Source organism: Zonotrichia leucophrys, chromosome 3, assembly GCF_028769735.1.
Source record: "Zonotrichia leucophrys gambelii isolate GWCS_2022_RI chromosome 3, RI_Zleu_2.0, whole genome shotgun sequence".
NCBI lineage: Eukaryota > Metazoa > Chordata > Aves > Passeriformes > Passerellidae > Zonotrichia > Zonotrichia leucophrys.
The window spans coordinates 86,592,642-86,609,504 of NC_088172.1; the positions used below are offsets into that span (position 1 = coordinate 86,592,642).

General features: G+C 35.9%; 1 protein-coding gene across 2 annotated transcripts in view; it reads left to right on the forward strand.

Annotated features, from left to right (window-relative positions):
* Positions 1–16,863, forward strand: part of SPATA17 (spermatogenesis associated 17) — an 86,317-nt gene that overhangs the window by 51,818 nt on the left and 17,636 nt on the right. For both annotated transcript variants that reach the window (XM_064709137.1, XM_064709138.1), the window contains exons 8-9: positions 5,072–5,223; positions 13,579–13,717. In XM_064709137.1, coding sequence (XP_064565207.1) covers positions 5,072–5,223; positions 13,579–13,717 — 291 coding nt within the window. The remainder of the gene's footprint in view (positions 1–5,071; positions 5,224–13,578; positions 13,718–16,863) is intronic.

A 16,863-nucleotide genomic window follows, 5' to 3' on the forward strand; every position in this document is an offset into this window, starting at 1 on the left:
ACTTTCCAGTGACTCTGCAGCAGCTTTTGCTCTCATCTTTCATCAGAGATTATCCTTGACTTGGACCACCAAGTCTGAATATCCCTTTTGTGAATGTTTTTTTAAAATATAAATCTAGTGCTTGCATTGAAGATATAAAGTCTTTGACACAGATTTGACTTAAAGAAAAAAGAAATCTAGGTGTTACATAGAAACAGGGAAATATTCTTTGTATGTTGTTTTTGTCCTTTGGGAAGAAAAGTGTAATTTATGATATTTCAAAGGTATGACCTGATATAATTGAGTATCAATATTATGATTAATTAGAGCTAGAATTCTTAATTTCCAATCTTAAATCATTAAAAAAGGGAGAAATTAAAGGTGATAGGAAAAATTAGGCAGTTGTTGATAACTTTGTCCTCAGTTTGCAATTTTTTTCCATATGAAGACTGAGGCATCCTCTCAGTTCAGAATAGTTCCTACTCTCTTGTGTCCGCTAGATGTGTGAGAGCTTTAATAACAAAGATTTCTACATGTTCTGCTCCATCATAACCAATTTGCCCAGCTTCCATTATTAACTGTCATAGTCTCAATTTTAACTTCAGCTGATGTCACTGTATCTGGCAGGTAGATTTTTTCCTTTTCTGTAGAGTTATGGACATCTGTGGGATAATGCATCAAAGCGAATGTCTCACAAGATGGCAAAACAGCTTTTGCTCCCTTATTATCAGAACCTGCTGGGAATATGACCAATAATATATACAGAAGAAAAAAAATTTGAGAAATTTGTGTTCCACACTTGATGATAATACAATGAAATGTAGCTTTTGCCAGTAGGTGCCTTATACAAGTACTTTAGGGATAGAAATATTTTGACTTTCCCTCTGTTCTGAAGAATTTTTCAGTTTTCCCAGTCTACTGAATCTTCTACTTAGCTCACACATACACTTTCCATGCTGGTTTCACCATGAGTGACACAACATCTTCAGAATCTCTGACACTTTTCCATTTAGTACTCCATTCTATATTTAAATTTCCTTATTTGTATCTTGCTTAGAAAGACAATACTTCTAAATGAGTCCTTCTTAGCAACTTTCAGTGAAACTACCCCCTATCTGCAGAAATGTAACAACTTGAGCAATTAGCAATGTATATATACATATATCTTTAATGTTGTTTTACTCCTCTGAATCAATATTGCTCTCTACAAGTCTCTGAAAGGAGGGTGTATGCCAGGTGGGGGCTGGTCTCTTTTCCCAGGCAACAGGACTAGAGGACATAACATCAAACTATACCAGGGAAGGTTCAGGCTGGACATCAGGAAGAATTTTTTCACTTTAAGGTGGTCAGGCATTAGAACAGGCAGACCAAGGAGCCAGTAGAGTCACCATCCCCAGAAATGTTCAAGAAATGAGTGCACATGGCACTTAGTGCTATGGTTTAGTTTGACAAGGTGGTGTTTGGTCAAAACTGGACTCAATGATCTTGGAGGTCTTTTCCAACCTTTATGATTCTAAGAAGGTCTGTGATTCTAAGAATGCTTCTGGAGAAGCAGAGGTGAGCCCACTGCTTGTAACAGTAAGAATCAACTTCAGGGCAGTTCTCCACCTTTGTCCTTCCTTCCTTGTGTTGTCCCTATTCTGACTGCTTTGAGACATATTGACTCACATTAGAATTGAGACAAAGCGTGAGCCAACAGGCAGTTTGGGTGATCAGGGAGTTTGGAGTTGACATAAACATGACTTTATAGCTTTACCTTTTGGGACCAAGGGGCTATGACAGTCCTTGAGCAGGATGTGACTGGTTGCATTGTCTCTCAGGAAAGAGGAAAGCTTTTGCCTTGTGAGCATGGTGAGGAATCAGACTTTTAAATAAATAGGGAATTTACAGTTTTTCCATTGTTAAGGTGCTCTTGCAAAATTGCTTTACTCAACACAAAGTATCTTACGAGCTTCTGCTTGGATTTGGAATATTTTATAGACTATTTAAAGTTCAGATGCGCACACAGCAGTCATGCACAGATAGCCTTTTAGAACAAACCAGAAGAGTTCTGTTTATTTTCTGCACCTCAAAGAGGGAATTTACTATATAATACTTTAATCCTTTCAGCACCCTGGGATGTACACTGTGGGGTAAATTTTCAAAGCACAGTGCGTGGATTTAGCTGCCCGACTCTTATTGATGTTAATGGGAGTCACACGGCTAAATCCCTGCACAACACTTTGACAATTTAGGGTTGTATGTCTAAGAAAAGGACACTGGTTTGAGCTGATGAAACAGCTGGAAATGAAAACCCACCAGAACACATCATCCTGAAAGTTGTCTGGTGTGACCATAAGAAATTTAATTACTAGATATACTTTGTGTCCTCGTTCTTTGTGGTAGCACTTTTTGGCCCCAAGCTTCTTTTTCCAATATCTGCCTGGCTCACTTGTTACTTTTTTCGGGTATCTAAAATTTTTATTGCTCCTAGGTTTGGATGTTTTATATGAGGATGTCAATTATATATGTTTAAAAGAAAAAAATTAACTATCTTTCAGTTTTCTCTTAGGGAAATGGGTATTTAGCATTTAATAGGTAAGGTCTGTGTATGTAAGATTGTGTATTTAAAAGAAAGGTTTTAATGATGCTTCTACATCAGTTAGATCTATCATTTTTATTACTGAGTTAACTAGAATTATAGTTTGATAGAAACACAGATAATGCTAAAATTAGTCATCTATTCATTAAAAGGTGTTAATAACAGAATGCACATTACCATTTAGATCTTTTGCATGCTGTTATCTGTTGTGGAATGGGGACAGTGAGGAATGCGTAATTTAATGCAGATTGTATTTTTTATTATGAGTTTCTGATGTTATGATAAAGTAGTAAGAATGCTGATCTGCTAATCTTTATTTGGCAACCAGTTGGTATCAAGAAGACTTATGCTGCTCAGTACAAAGTCCAAACGTAGAGCATAGAGCTGTGTGAGTTTCATTCAGGGTAAACATTGTTGGTCAATTCCCACCATTCTTTTCTAAGCCTGACCTCCCCATAAAGATTTCCATTTTGAAGCAGGACACCTCGAACACTTACAAGCATTGTCAATTTGAAAACATTTTTTTAAGCACCAATCTACTGGAGTTTCCACAATCTTAATCTTGTGAAATGGAAATAGATACATGGACTTTGTAGAGGTTTTTTTTTAAAGATACATTCCTGAGGTCCCTATTACTAACTAAATTTCTTCAAATACATGATTCAGAGGAACACAAAAATCTTCAGGGAATGTTTAGAATTATCTCAGTATTCTAATATATATACTCTGCTTTCATTAGTGATGTCATAGCCTTGTTTTGAGCTACCTTTACTTAGTTACATCCTTTCTCCCTCTCCTTCTATTAGTAGTCTCAGAAATTAAAGATGGAGAAAACCCCTTGCTTGGATATCTGATTTGGCCCTTATCCTGGAGGTTATATGAGTCAATACTTTCAGTGAAGAAACAATACAATATTCCTAAAGACTACTTTTGAAATTAAACATATTTTTCTTGGTGTTATTTGGTACTAGTACTTTCTTCCTTTCTCTATATATTCACTTCATGCAACCATCTTGTAACAGAATATTCAATTTTTGTTATAAACTTAAAACTTTTTTTAACTTGATCATCAGGTTATGTATTACTAGAACACTGTTGACTAGTTTCAATGACCTATTCTAATAGTAAGTAGTCTCTCATGGGCGGTAGCACTTTTCATTCTGTTTTAAGGCTTTTGTGTTCTTTTAAAATGAACATATTTTTCATGCAGACCATGAAAACAGAAGCAAGAAAATATCTGCAAGAAGTGTAAATATTATGCTCATTTGCTTACTGGGACCTTTAAAAAGATCTCAAAATCTTGGTGCTGTGCCTTTAAAAAGTAAAGTTCCAATAAAAATCCATTAACTACTTTTAAATATAGCAATCCTCCTGTCCAGCTGTGAAAAGTACTAGATGATACTTATTTGCCATTTGTGTTATTTACGGTCCATGACTTTTATGGTAACTGGTTCCTATTATTGGTTTCTATTAATGTAAAACATAAGTGAACATAAATGAGGCGTGAATCATTTCTTTTTATTAGCCCCACAGTCTTCACTCAGTGCTTGCAGTATCTCCAGCTGTGACTTGTTAGCGATAACCTATTTAAAGAAGGATATCTTTAAGAATAAAGGCTGTGATTAGGCTTCTTTGTCTGTTCATAGTTTCAAAAGGTTTCACTAGTTCATTGCAAGATCAACAATGATGAAAATAAAAATTAATTTTAATACTTCTAAGTTCAGGCTTGTTAGTCGACTGCCTTGAGTGACATGAGCACTAATTATATTGCAGGTAAGTTCTCAAGGGTTAATACTAGAAGTGAGACATATAGGATATGTCACTTCAGCAGCACAGGAGAGGACTTCCTCCTATTTATCCATGTTTTTAAATGGTAGATACTGATACAATCAGTTATTAAACAATATATTCTGGAAAAAAGGAGACATATATGTATATTTTTTTAAGAACTACAAAGTTAATGTGAAATTAGATCTTTTAGAAATGGACTATGTGCCTATAGTACTGAACTCATGTGTTTGAATTCTGTTAGAAGAATTATGTCTTAAGCCATGCATTAAGTTCCTTTCAAGGTAGGTTTATAGTTACATTGAAAAGAGCATGCTCTTTAAAGTTTGTTCTGTGCAAACTTAAATACTTAAGTTTTCTGCTTAAGCAGAATTTAGATATAGTTAATGATTGTTTTTTATTTCACCAATACTTTTTTCTCAGTAAAAACAAAGTTCTCCTAATCAGTTCTAACAATATATTTATTTAAAATTTTAAGTATTTACTAGTAGGTAAATAAATTTGGAATGCACTCTCTTTGATGCTTTAGAGTATGTTATCAACCTTTATGTTATTTGTAAGTCTCTATCAAAAGGAACAGCCTTGATTATTTTGGGAGAAGAGTCTTGCTTCACTTCCCAAACATTCTGTGTCCTGTTTCATCAGTGATATGTCATGAATAACAGGGGAAAGAGAGGAAGTGTAAGCCCAAACAGAGCTCTTGCATTCTCCTGCACCTTTCAGGGGCCGTTCCGCGATCCCGCTGAGGTGCTGCAGCAGCGCTACAAGCCCATGGAACCAACCCTGCGAGTGAGAGAGTCCATGTATTCATCACCCCCCAAGGCCAGAGAGCCAACACGAGGGGAGGAATGGAGAGATCCCATCCATGACAATCAGTGAGTTCTTTGGCTCTTCTTATGTTGTAGGGAGAATGTTTTCTTTATTCCATTGCTTTCAGAAACCTTTCATGCCTGACAAAATGAAATGTCAAACCTGACAGCTTACTAGAAAACATTTTATGTATGTACTTCTAAATTCTGTGTCCTCAGATTATAAACTGCTCAGGGCAGAGACCCTATCTTGTAATTGTGTGACATGTGCCATCCGTATCTATGAGTGTCTAAAAGAACTTGTAATAGTAATAATATGTGATGCAACAGATGGCTTTAATGGGGAATAAGAAAACAAATGCAAATTCTGTCTTGCCACATACACCTTGCCAAGGAAAAACCACTGTTTTGGTCTTCATATTCTGGAAACTTACTGGTTATGGGAAGAAAAAATGGTGTTGCATGCCAATAAGACTTGTTTTCTCTACCACAGCTCATTTGGAAGGGGAAGGAGCATATGTTGCATGTTAGAACATGACACAGAAACTAGAATAATCTTTGAAGCAGTTTGGTTTCCTAAGCCGTGGCTGCTGTAATATTGCCAGACAGGCCAGTTCTTTTCCATAAAATCTCAAATACAGGCATAATCCATTACAAAAGATTAAAGCTTCTGTCCCAAAAAATTTAAGGCTGTTGCCAAAATATTTCCTTTTTAAAATTTTTTTTTAGCATGATAACTGTTAAACACTGTTTTATCCAATCATAATAAAAGCCTGCTAAGTCACTTTCTCTGCCTTTGTAGTTAACTAGAAAAAGAATTGTGTTTTGCCAAACTTTTCCTTGAATTCACTGCTCTTGGCAATCCTTTGGCTCTTCAATACAAAATTCAGGACAGAGGGGAATCACTTTTCCTCATGAGCAGCCTGTGGTCACTGGCACATGATGTTTTTCTATCTTTGATCTGTTTCATGCCTTTTTATCAGCTCCATATTGCTATATGTCAGATTCAGGACTGGGACTTAAGAGTGCCAGAATCAATTGTGTTTACATGGTTTAACTTCTATGTTTTTATTTTTGGACCATTTCCCCCAGTTTAATATTAATAGTAACTTTGAAAGAAAATTCTATTCAGAAACAGTTTTGAAATTCAAAAAATATTTTATTTAGACTACCTTTTCACTTTTGGATGACATTCTTAGTAGTTTTTTTTTTTTTTGTTTGTTTGTTTGGTAGGATTTTTGTGGGGTTTTTTGTTTGTTTGTTTAGTGAGAGATAACACCATTTATTTCATACTAAAATCATAAGTGAGTTCAGTTCCAGGTACAAATGTACTCCCCTTTTCTATTTCTCTCTGTATTCTTTCATGTACTGGTGTGCAGAGGAGGAAACAGCTTAATTTTCACATCTCACCATAAATTTCTGGTTTTTTTTCATTTTCATTTTTATATAAAATTTCTGCTGGTGAAATTTAAAAGAACCTCTGTTACTAGGTATTAATTAATACTCCTCATTTAAAGTGTTTTCGTCACTGAATTAGTTGTGACTGATGCATTTCAACTGAGGTTAGATGATGTCCTTCATTTATAGGCATGACTACATTGCCCAGTCTTTATTTGATGAAGTTTACCCCAGACATTACTGTGTCAACACTTTCAGAAGGTCAGACCTTGCAATAAATGTTTCACTGACTCTTCAGTGAGGGAATTGTGAAGATTTGGTCTTGTACAGTTTAAATTTGAAGCCTCCAATTTTGGTAGATATTATTTCATGTGGGTCTTTATTTACCTTATGGGTAAGGAAGCATTTAATGCCATCCTTAATGCACAGAAGCAATGTCCCAACAATCAATGATTCTCAGCTTCATGCACACTAAATGCAGAGTGGATTATACATTTTCAGGCTGTGATCATTCCATTTTTGCTTCTTATTCAACCAGCCATGCAAGGGTCACATCTGTAACCTTGAAAAGGTGATGACAGAGCTGCAGGTCATCACCAGGACTAATGCTCACTGGTAATGCTGCAGCTGCTGCGTGGGATGTTGGTCTCCAGGGAGGAGCCAGCAAAGAGTTACTCAGATTCTACAGTAGTTTTTTCTCAGCAGTGTCTATTATGAATTGACAAATTTCTGTTTCTTGCTATGTAATTGTGTACTTTGGGACTTTATTTCTTCCTGGTAGTGCTTCCTATGCTGATTATTTTTTTGTTCTAGAAAATAAAGAGAGAATGAGCAGCATAAGTATGTGTCATTTATTGAGAAAGCTTGTGTTTGCATGAATGACATTTGCATTGATATGTATATTTCCAGAGTAGGTATTGTGTTGGGTCTCTTAAGACAGAAAGATTGTTGGCATGTACCTGAATTTTTCAGCAACATTCAGAATTCTCACAGACCTCTAATTATCAGTGGTTGTTTACAGGATGATAGGATGAGTGTTGCAAGTTCTGAGAAGTTCTTGCTTTTGATAAAATGCACAAAATATTTGGAAAAGTTGTGAGAGTTTGAGGCAGGTAGAAGCAGTAAAAATGAAACCAAAAGAGAATATACTGTGCTCACTTAAAGCAACTGTTGGAATTTCCTTTTCTGTAATGGAAAAGCAACTGAGTAATCCAGCCTAATAAAAATGATTCCTTTTTTCTCATATAATTGAAGCTGTTACTACCTTATTGGGCTATTTTTCATACAAATGAAGTGATTTCCCCCTCCACTTGGATAAGAATGACAATTGCATTCCTTTGGGATGGCCACTTAATATAGTGTCTAGTTTGAGACAACAGCTGCTGGATCCAGCAGATTTAGATGAAGCATAAAAAGTTCTCTCTTCAGTTGTGTGCAGGCGCATGCTGGCCTTATTTTCCAGAGAACAAAAATGTAAATTATTTTCATTAACTTTGATGAAATCTGTCTCATATAATATGCCTCATACTTCGAAGTGTACTATTAAACATCTTTTTGAAGTCAGCAAACATCAGAACAAGATGCAGTGTGGTGATAGCAAGAGTGTAAGGCTTAGGTTTCCTAATTTATTGTAGGCTTCTGGTGTGACATGAGAAACATGACCTCAGCCTCTGGCTGTGTCTGTGCTCAGTGCTGTGCTGAAGATGCACAGCCTGGTCCTGGCCACACTGGCCCACTGGTGTGCAGCAATGTTTGCACGTCCTGCCTCTCCCGTGCTGTGTGAGTACAGCAGCACCCAGCTCCTCATGGACTTATTTCCAGCAAGACTGGGGATTTCTTTAGAGCAGCTGAGGTGCTGTTGTGCTGCCCTGTGCTGGGCAGAACAGATACACTTGCAGAGAATTTAGTCACCTAAATAAGCTCTGTACTTGGAGAGCACCAATGTTATGAGCTGCCTGGTATTAATTGCAGGAAAACTTAAAATGCAAGTCACAAGGTTTAGAGTTCTTAAAAAATCTTTTAATTTCTAGAGTTATAAAATCTTTTACTGTATCTCTGACTTAGCTGCAGTGAAAATGGCTACTACATTTTTTGTCATGCAAACACAGCACATCTGAAAACTTTTTTTAAATTATACTTAGTTTGTCATATGCTTTGCAACTTCAGCAATTTGCATATTTTCCGGACTGTTATTTGTATTATGATAAACAGGGATTATCATATATTTTCAGATAATGTTTTCTTAACAATTCAACTTCTATTTGTAACTCTTCCATTTATTTTAATTACTAGCACAGTGTGCAACATTTATTAATCAGCAGAGTCTTTTTAAGTTAAAATACTAAATTAGCTAACCCCATTAACACAGAATACTCCAAACAAGCAGTAATAGGAGAGGTAGTTACTGTGCAAATCGTATTATACATGCGGGTGCTCTAGGGCACAGTTAAGCATGATTACCCTCTTTTGATCCAGTATTCCTCTGCTTCTTCCAGCTAATTTCCACTGGAAATTTACAAAGTAGCGCCTTCATTTTTCCATCTTAATTTTTCTAATGAAGTTCTGGTACTTTATAACACTGGGAATGCAGATAATAAGTCTGTGTATAATTAAGAAGTTCCGGAATTTGCTGCAGAAGAGATCTCTTTTGCTTCCTACAGGAACTAGGCTGTGCTTTTATTTGCCGCATTACATTATCGCAGACAGGGGTTAAATAAAAATGGCCAGAGAATTTTTAGATTTACTGATGTTACAATCAAAGTGATTGATACATTTTCAATAAACCATGCATTTTGTATATTACCAGAAACAATATTTGTACTAAGACACCCAAATAGGCTTCTCATGGCAAAACGAGTACACTAAAGATAATGTCACTAGATATGCTAAATAAAATATTCCATCTTTATTCTTGTATCTAACACTTTGATTTTAATATACATGCATTATAAACTAAATAATGCCTGCCCTGCTGCAGTTGTTTTGCTATGGAAAACCATTATGCTTCCTTCTTTGTTCCTAAGTGAAAAGATTGGATTTGATGAAAAAATTACTTCAGGTATAATAGAAATTTGAAAGCTTAAAATTAATGTCGTGTTTTATTAAAGAAAAAGAAAAAGATAAAATATTCACAGATTCCTGATAGAGAAGCATGGCTTGTTTGGAGCTAATTGTTCATGGAATTCTTCAAAGCAAGATGAATTTGGATGAAATAAGAACAACAAAGAATTGAATTGGTATTGTATAAAAACACTTTAGATAAAAATTTAACAATGTCATAGAGCTAATACTTTGCTGGCATTTTTCCTACTAAATTACAAAAATGTACAGTACATACAAATGTAAAAGTTTGAAAAGCCATGTAACAATACTCTGTTTTATATTTCTAACTGTGCCCTGGCAGTGCAGCATGTGTGGCAGTCCAGCAGTAGATCTGGCAGATCTTTCTCAGAATCCTGGGAATGTTTTGAAGCTTTTCTGGGATCAGGATTACCTGCTTGCTCCACTAGACTGCTGGGATTTTGCCTCTTGGGCAGATTCAGAGAACATGCTGAGGACCACTCTGGTTTTTTGTGGCCATTTATATTTCAATAAAAGTCACTGCCTCTGTCCTGTGTCCTATTGATTGGTAGGTTCCATATATCACTGGGACACTGTTGCCCAGCAGTCAGTGATGGACCTGGGAAATTCTCCTTCCTGCCTGCGCTGCTGTGCTCCTCTCATGCGGCCACAGACACCAGAAACCAGTTCCTGCTGCTGCTCCTGTCATCTCTGTCAACCCAGTTCAAAAACCTTCAGCATGTAAAAGGCCTTTTCCATCTCCTGTCCAAGTAGTAAGAGAGATTGCAGTAAAATAGGCAGACTGAAGGGGAGAAATGGTAGGTGAGGAATGTAGGAACAAAATCATGGAGGGGGAGTGTAAACATGTGAGGGGAAAAAAGGTTTAGAAAGATGAAGTTAATAGTAGAAGGAAGGTCCAGGACAGGATGAGAGATAAAAACATTTTTATTTTTGTTAGCAACAAATATCTGTAGTGTCTTTGAAATTTAAATGCCTCTAGCAGCTGTCAGGTCCTGGTTTGGCTACTAAGTGAAGCCTTCTAAGTCTTTTCAGGCTAATTAGGTTGGGGTCCTGGCAGCAGTGCAGCTGGCCTTCATCACCAGTGACACAGTCAGCCTTGGTCCTGATCCTTCTCAGGTTTTGTATGAGTAATACTGCCATTTGTAGTTTCTCATTTTTGGTTCCAACCCTTTCCTCATTTGATTGTATTCTTTGACATATTTCTCATTCAGGCTGATATTAAATAATTTTTCATTTTTCAATATATTTATTTAGGGAAAGTTCACCTTCCATTAAGTCATCTTTTGGGAAGTCTCAGCTTATACTGACTTTTTCTTATAGCCCAATAACACATCAATACAGAATTTAATTCTTCTTTGATTGGTACTTTTGTCTCTGTCGTGTTAACTGAAAACATTTAAGAATTTCTGAATTTACACTTAAATCACAAGGAAAAGCTGAAAACTAGATGTAGGAGTAATGAGGGAATGTTTTGAAATCTAAACTATGGTAATCTAAACTTGTACAGTTGATAATGGTATCCTGGTCTGAATTTAATGTTCTTCTTCCATCACTCTCTTCTGTCACTTTCAGAGCACATACTGTCATTAATTTTGGGACAAGCTGTATCAGGTGTATACAAAGAGGTACAGAACATAATAACATTACTGAAGTGTTTTGCAGTGCTATTACTTCTTGTTATTATTATTGGTTGGGGGGATATAATGACTTTGGTATTACTTCCATTAATTCGGTTACCCTGCTTAAGACAAAAAATTGTTGTAATTCTTTTAATTACTTATTCACATAAGGTAAATTCTCACTTACTTTAAGCAGACACTGAATTTACAAGCATGTTGTTAGAGAATAATCACTTTAAGGATTTGCCCCCTGACTCTGAGAGCAGAACTGTAAACAGAAGAAAAAGCTTCTACTTGATACCATTTTCCTCTATTATATTTTTTTCTTTCATTTAAAAGAAAATACTGCTTGTTATGTCTCAAAGTGGTAATTTTGGGGTGTCTTTTTTGAATCATAGAACCTACATTACTCTGAGAATTTTTTTGCCAAAAGACAAAGTTTAACTGATTCACAGTAAAATCAAAACCTTTATGTAGAATTTTTTATTTCAGGAAAATGGTAATAATTTACTTCTACTTTCCTCAAGATTTTAAATTATTTTGTCTGTAATGCATTTTACAGACATGGTACTCATATTAAATTATGAATGCTCTGGCTCAACTAAATTCTGTGCATATATGGGTAAATCCCAAAACTGCAAGCCTTGTCTTCTCAGCTATCCAATCCCCTGAGAAAGCCAATTTTCTTTCATGTCTGAACAAAAGAAAAATGTACTATTAAAATGCAATTCAGAAGTGATAAAAACTGCAAGTGGAGCAGCCGGCTCACAGCACCTTCGATGTATTTTCTGGGACACTGGGGCCACATTAATTTTTGTGTGTGTGTGATGTCCATCCCATGTGCAAATTAGCATTACAAGTACCCTAATCTGTCTTGTGTGAGGGTGTCCTGTCCCATGGGTATACACATGCTACTATAGCTTTTTATTATTTAAAAGTCTGCTAACTCAGGGTTTTCCTTTCACTAACTTTACATGGCATTTGTTTGTGGGACGTGATAGAAGAAGTTAATACAGCTGGAAAGATTCTCAAACCATTTCTTTTCATGAGGTGGAAAGAAAGAAAAATAATTTTTAAAACCACTTGAACAGTTGTTGATAAATCAGTTAATCAAAATAAGTAGTTTTCTGCATCTGTATCAGCTGAGAGACAAAGAAGAGTATTTTAATCCTCATTTTTATAAAAACTTTGTTTGCCTAACTCGTATGGGGACTCTGGATTCTGAAAAACATTCAGCTGAGGAAGGGTTCTAATTAACTGTACTTCTTGTCATAGGATTTAAAAGTGGCATTTTTGACTTCTGAAGCATATCTTTCTAATTTTACTGAGAAATATTTTTTCTTGCACTTCTAGAATTAAGAACACATGTTGATTGTTTTTCAGAATACCAGCAATGATAAACTTAATTTCCAGTGTTTTACTTTATAGTAAAATGTGCTTGTTTGCTCTCATGACTCTCCTGGAAACTGAAATAGATGGAACTAAGATGTGTTTGTAGGGCGTCTTGCACATCTTCTATATACAAGAGGTTTTTTCACTTTCCTTCATACATTTTGCTGTGGAACCTACCCAAAAACCGTGTGGTTGTCCCTGGAAGTTAGGGACATCCATCTGAAAACCCCATCCAGCAGGTAGCTGAAGCTGCACTGCTTGCTGGCACTATCTAACAGCAAGTCCATCGTCATTATCACCAAAAATGAAAGAATCTGGCTCAAAAAGATTGCTAATTAGGACATAATTATAACTTAAGAGTAAAGTACACAGTCTGTGAATTCTGAAGAAACGATTTCTCTGTTTTGTGGTTTATAAATATGAGCAAGTTTCTCTTTTGCTAATGAGGATATGGTTTATTTATCTTTGGCTATGACAAGGCGAGGATGCCTGTCTCCAGAGGTGATGTCTGTCCCCATGCATGGGAGGCCTGCCACTGGCAGCTGGCACAGGCTGCACTCTCTGCTAGGACCTGAGGCATCAGCAGGCACCTCCCAGCTAAGGGGCCCCGGGTCGTCCTGCACACATCCCACCAGCTGCCAGTGCACATACACACAAAGCAACAAACTACTCATGCAAGTGACCCAAGTTAGATCCTTGTGCACAAAGTCTTCATTTTATCCTGTTGAAACTCACTGTCTCTTTGCTCCAAATTTATTCCACAAAAGGCTAGAGGAGAAATTGCAGTAATCGTCTCACAGTACTGAGAGGGAACATTAAGAAGACAGTGAAAAATATCAGGAGCATATGTACACCTGCAGAACTGATTTACATGAATCCTGTGGCATCTAGAGAAGAGCATAACTAATTCTAAAATATTCTTGAATTTCAGGTTTCTGCCATTTTCTTCATATCATAAAAATCATGAGAAGTATGAGCCATCACTTTTTACATCAGGCAAATATGGCCAAGAAGCTTATGGAACTAAATATTTCAGAGAAGTATATCCTAAGAAGTGGGTAGCAGACAAGGTAAGTCACTGCAAAGTCAAAAATTTATTTACTTTTTTACACTGATGTTTTATTAGAACTAAGTGAATTTCAGTATGATCCAGTGATCATGGAGTCCAACAGGATTCTTTCTAGCATGTTATAAAATCATGTAGTTAGAGCTGTGATGAGATGTGAAATTTCCTTGACTCTCTGGTAAATTCAATTTTAGGAAATTCAACAACTGTTGGTCCTACAAGTTCAGGATTTAAGACAGACCCTGATTAAGTAAAGCTTCAGTTACATGCATTTTCCTAAGTTTCATTCTGCTTGAATTGCCTTTTCTGATTTAAGAGAGGTTGTATATTTGATCTTACACATTAGGATAAACTTCAGGAAATTATAGGAAAACCTGATTAAAACAGCACAATATTTTAGTGCTTACATTCTTTGGGAAAATGTTAAAACTTGTGAATAGCTGTTTTTAATTTTAAGAAGACCTTGGTAAATTGCCTGCTTTGTCAGGAGCATCTCATATATGTCTGGTTTTGTAGTGCTGTAAGAGGTAATTTTTCTAAGAACACGAGTTTGTGTAGTGTTTGCATTACTCCTACTTGTATTAGGTATCTTAATCTCACTTTAAAATTTCTGAGTACAAAAAGGGTAATGGACTTTGGCTCTGTGCTGCACTCTCTACCCATACAGTTAGGGGACTGGAGCATCTTTTGTAGGAGCAGAGGCTGAGACAGCTGGGACACTTCAGTCTGGAAAAGAGAAGGCACAGGGGAGATCCTATTGAAGTGCAAAAACACCTGATAAGAGCAAAGGAAGAACAGCACCCCAAACTTCTCTCATACTCCATAGTGTCCACTGACAAGAGTCAATGAACACAAGTGAAGTGCATGAAATTCCATCTGAACACAAGAAAACAATATTTTTTTTATTCTTCTTTTTCTGTGTGGGTGACAGAAGACTGGCACAAGTTGCCCAAAGAGGTTGGATTATCTTTATCTTTGGATATATCCATGGTCTAGGCAACCTGCTCTAGCTGAGTAGGGGGGCTATAGAGGGTGATCTCAAGAGGTCTCTTCCTACCTAAACAATTATGGAATTTTGTAAGATATAATTAATTATTCCCTTGAGAGAAGTTTAACCTTTGTAAATATACAACAAGTTGCAAGGAATCTTAGTTTGAAAATGAACATTTTGAAAAGATTTTTCCTCAAAACTTTAAGGTTTAAAAATTAGCTCAGAGTAAAGTTTTGGTATTTCAACATGCATTAACTGTATCTCCTTGCAAATAAAACATCAGAAATCAAACAAAAATATTTCTGAATTTTAAAGTCAAGGAATGGAAGATATGGCTGGCTGAAGTCCTACAGTATAAGTATGATACATAAAAACTATCTACATGTCTTATTTCTGGTACTTTTATGTCCTGTAAAGACTGTTTTCCAGTTCTTAGCAGTTCTTGCTCAGGCTCAGATGATGATATTTATACTGTATATCATATCTCACATATATAAACCATGGGCTTAGCTAAAAAACTCACTTTACTTGTGATCTTGGATAGATACCAACCTAAATCTCTGGTGGTGAATAGCTGTATACATTAACCCAACATGACACAGAGCATTCCGACCCCAATTCTAAATCAATATGAAGCTTCCATTAGGGGCCCCTTGCCCCAGAAGAGAGATAAGAGGAGTAAAGGGCTATTTATGACATACCTAATTCTTTAATGGGTCATTATTATCAGGAAAAAACCCAAAAAAGAACCTCAAAACCTCAAGCTCCTCATGGCAGTTTAATGGACAAAGGCCTGTAGGCAGGTGTGAGGTCATACTTTCCTAACTGTTAAATTTGATAGAACTCTGTGTCACTTTTTTATTTCTAAACTCTATGAAACCTTTGCCTACATCAATGCAATGAACAAAATTATCTGTTCTAATGAATCACAAGACTGGCGGGCATGTAAAAATAGTAGGAAAAAAAAGAATTTTTGCTTAATAGCTTGTCTACTGAACATAACCCTCTTTTGAGTTTACCACAAGGTTATATCTTTGTGGATGCAGCCTCTATTACAACCTGAATAACTGATAACACTGCCATGATCTCCGTTCAGTTTCTGACAGTCTTATGCTACACAAGTTTCTTGTGTTGTTGCTGGTAAGGCTGTGTATGTTCTTCCAAGGAGTCAAGTCAGTGGTCAGTTGATCAGTGACCTGTCTGAGCTGCTGAGGTATTATTTAATGTTAGTTGATATTGGGTGGCTTTTTTAATATTTAATACAGAAAGTTTCTTTGTGTGTGTGTGCACAAGCACATCCTAGTTGTATTTTCCAGAGGTTTTCATGTGTTTATTACTATGCAATTTAATTCAAGTCACAAAAAGATTAGTATGTAAATTATATAATTACTTTAGAAGCAAAATGAACAACAATGAAAAATATTACCTTGTTACATTTCTTCCGGAAAATGAAAGGATATTAGCATAGGCTTCCTCTAAACATAATAATTACCATATCTATGTGAGAAAAAGTTAGTAGTTTTTTTTCATCTAGTTATAATCTGAAAATTTCTATCTCACTCCGTTTACATTTCAAAGAAGTTTGAGTTAGGGGAAAAAGTGTTCTGTTCTAGTTCTTCATTATAAATGAACAAGGAATGGAAATACTATCCCTTTAGTGAAACTGAATCTAGTTCTTTTCCTCAGTAAATCAGTTTAAAACATAAAACTCCTTATATATTTTCAGTTTTACACCATCTAACTAAATACATTGGAATGCCTCTGATAGGATTAATGTAAGAAGCTTCAATATAAAAAATTTGCTAGTCACTAGGACTTTAATCTACAATGATAGGTTCCAGTGTAGATGGACAGCCAAGGGATCAAATACACTAACTATAGTCTTTCAGCTATCAAAACACTCACATATGTTCATATTTGCTGAGGCAGAAATAATAGCTTACAGTCTTTAATCGGTATTGGAATTAGTTTGCATATGCATTTTAGAAAACTGACTTTAATGACAGCATTTAATGTTTTCTTATTTGTAAAAATCAGGAAGTGATAGTTTAAGATGTTCCATTCTGATAGATTCTTCCCTCTGATGCCTTATTATAGGTGAATTACAGTACAAGTGAATCACACTTTCATTATTTGCACAGGCATTTTGGCCCGAAACA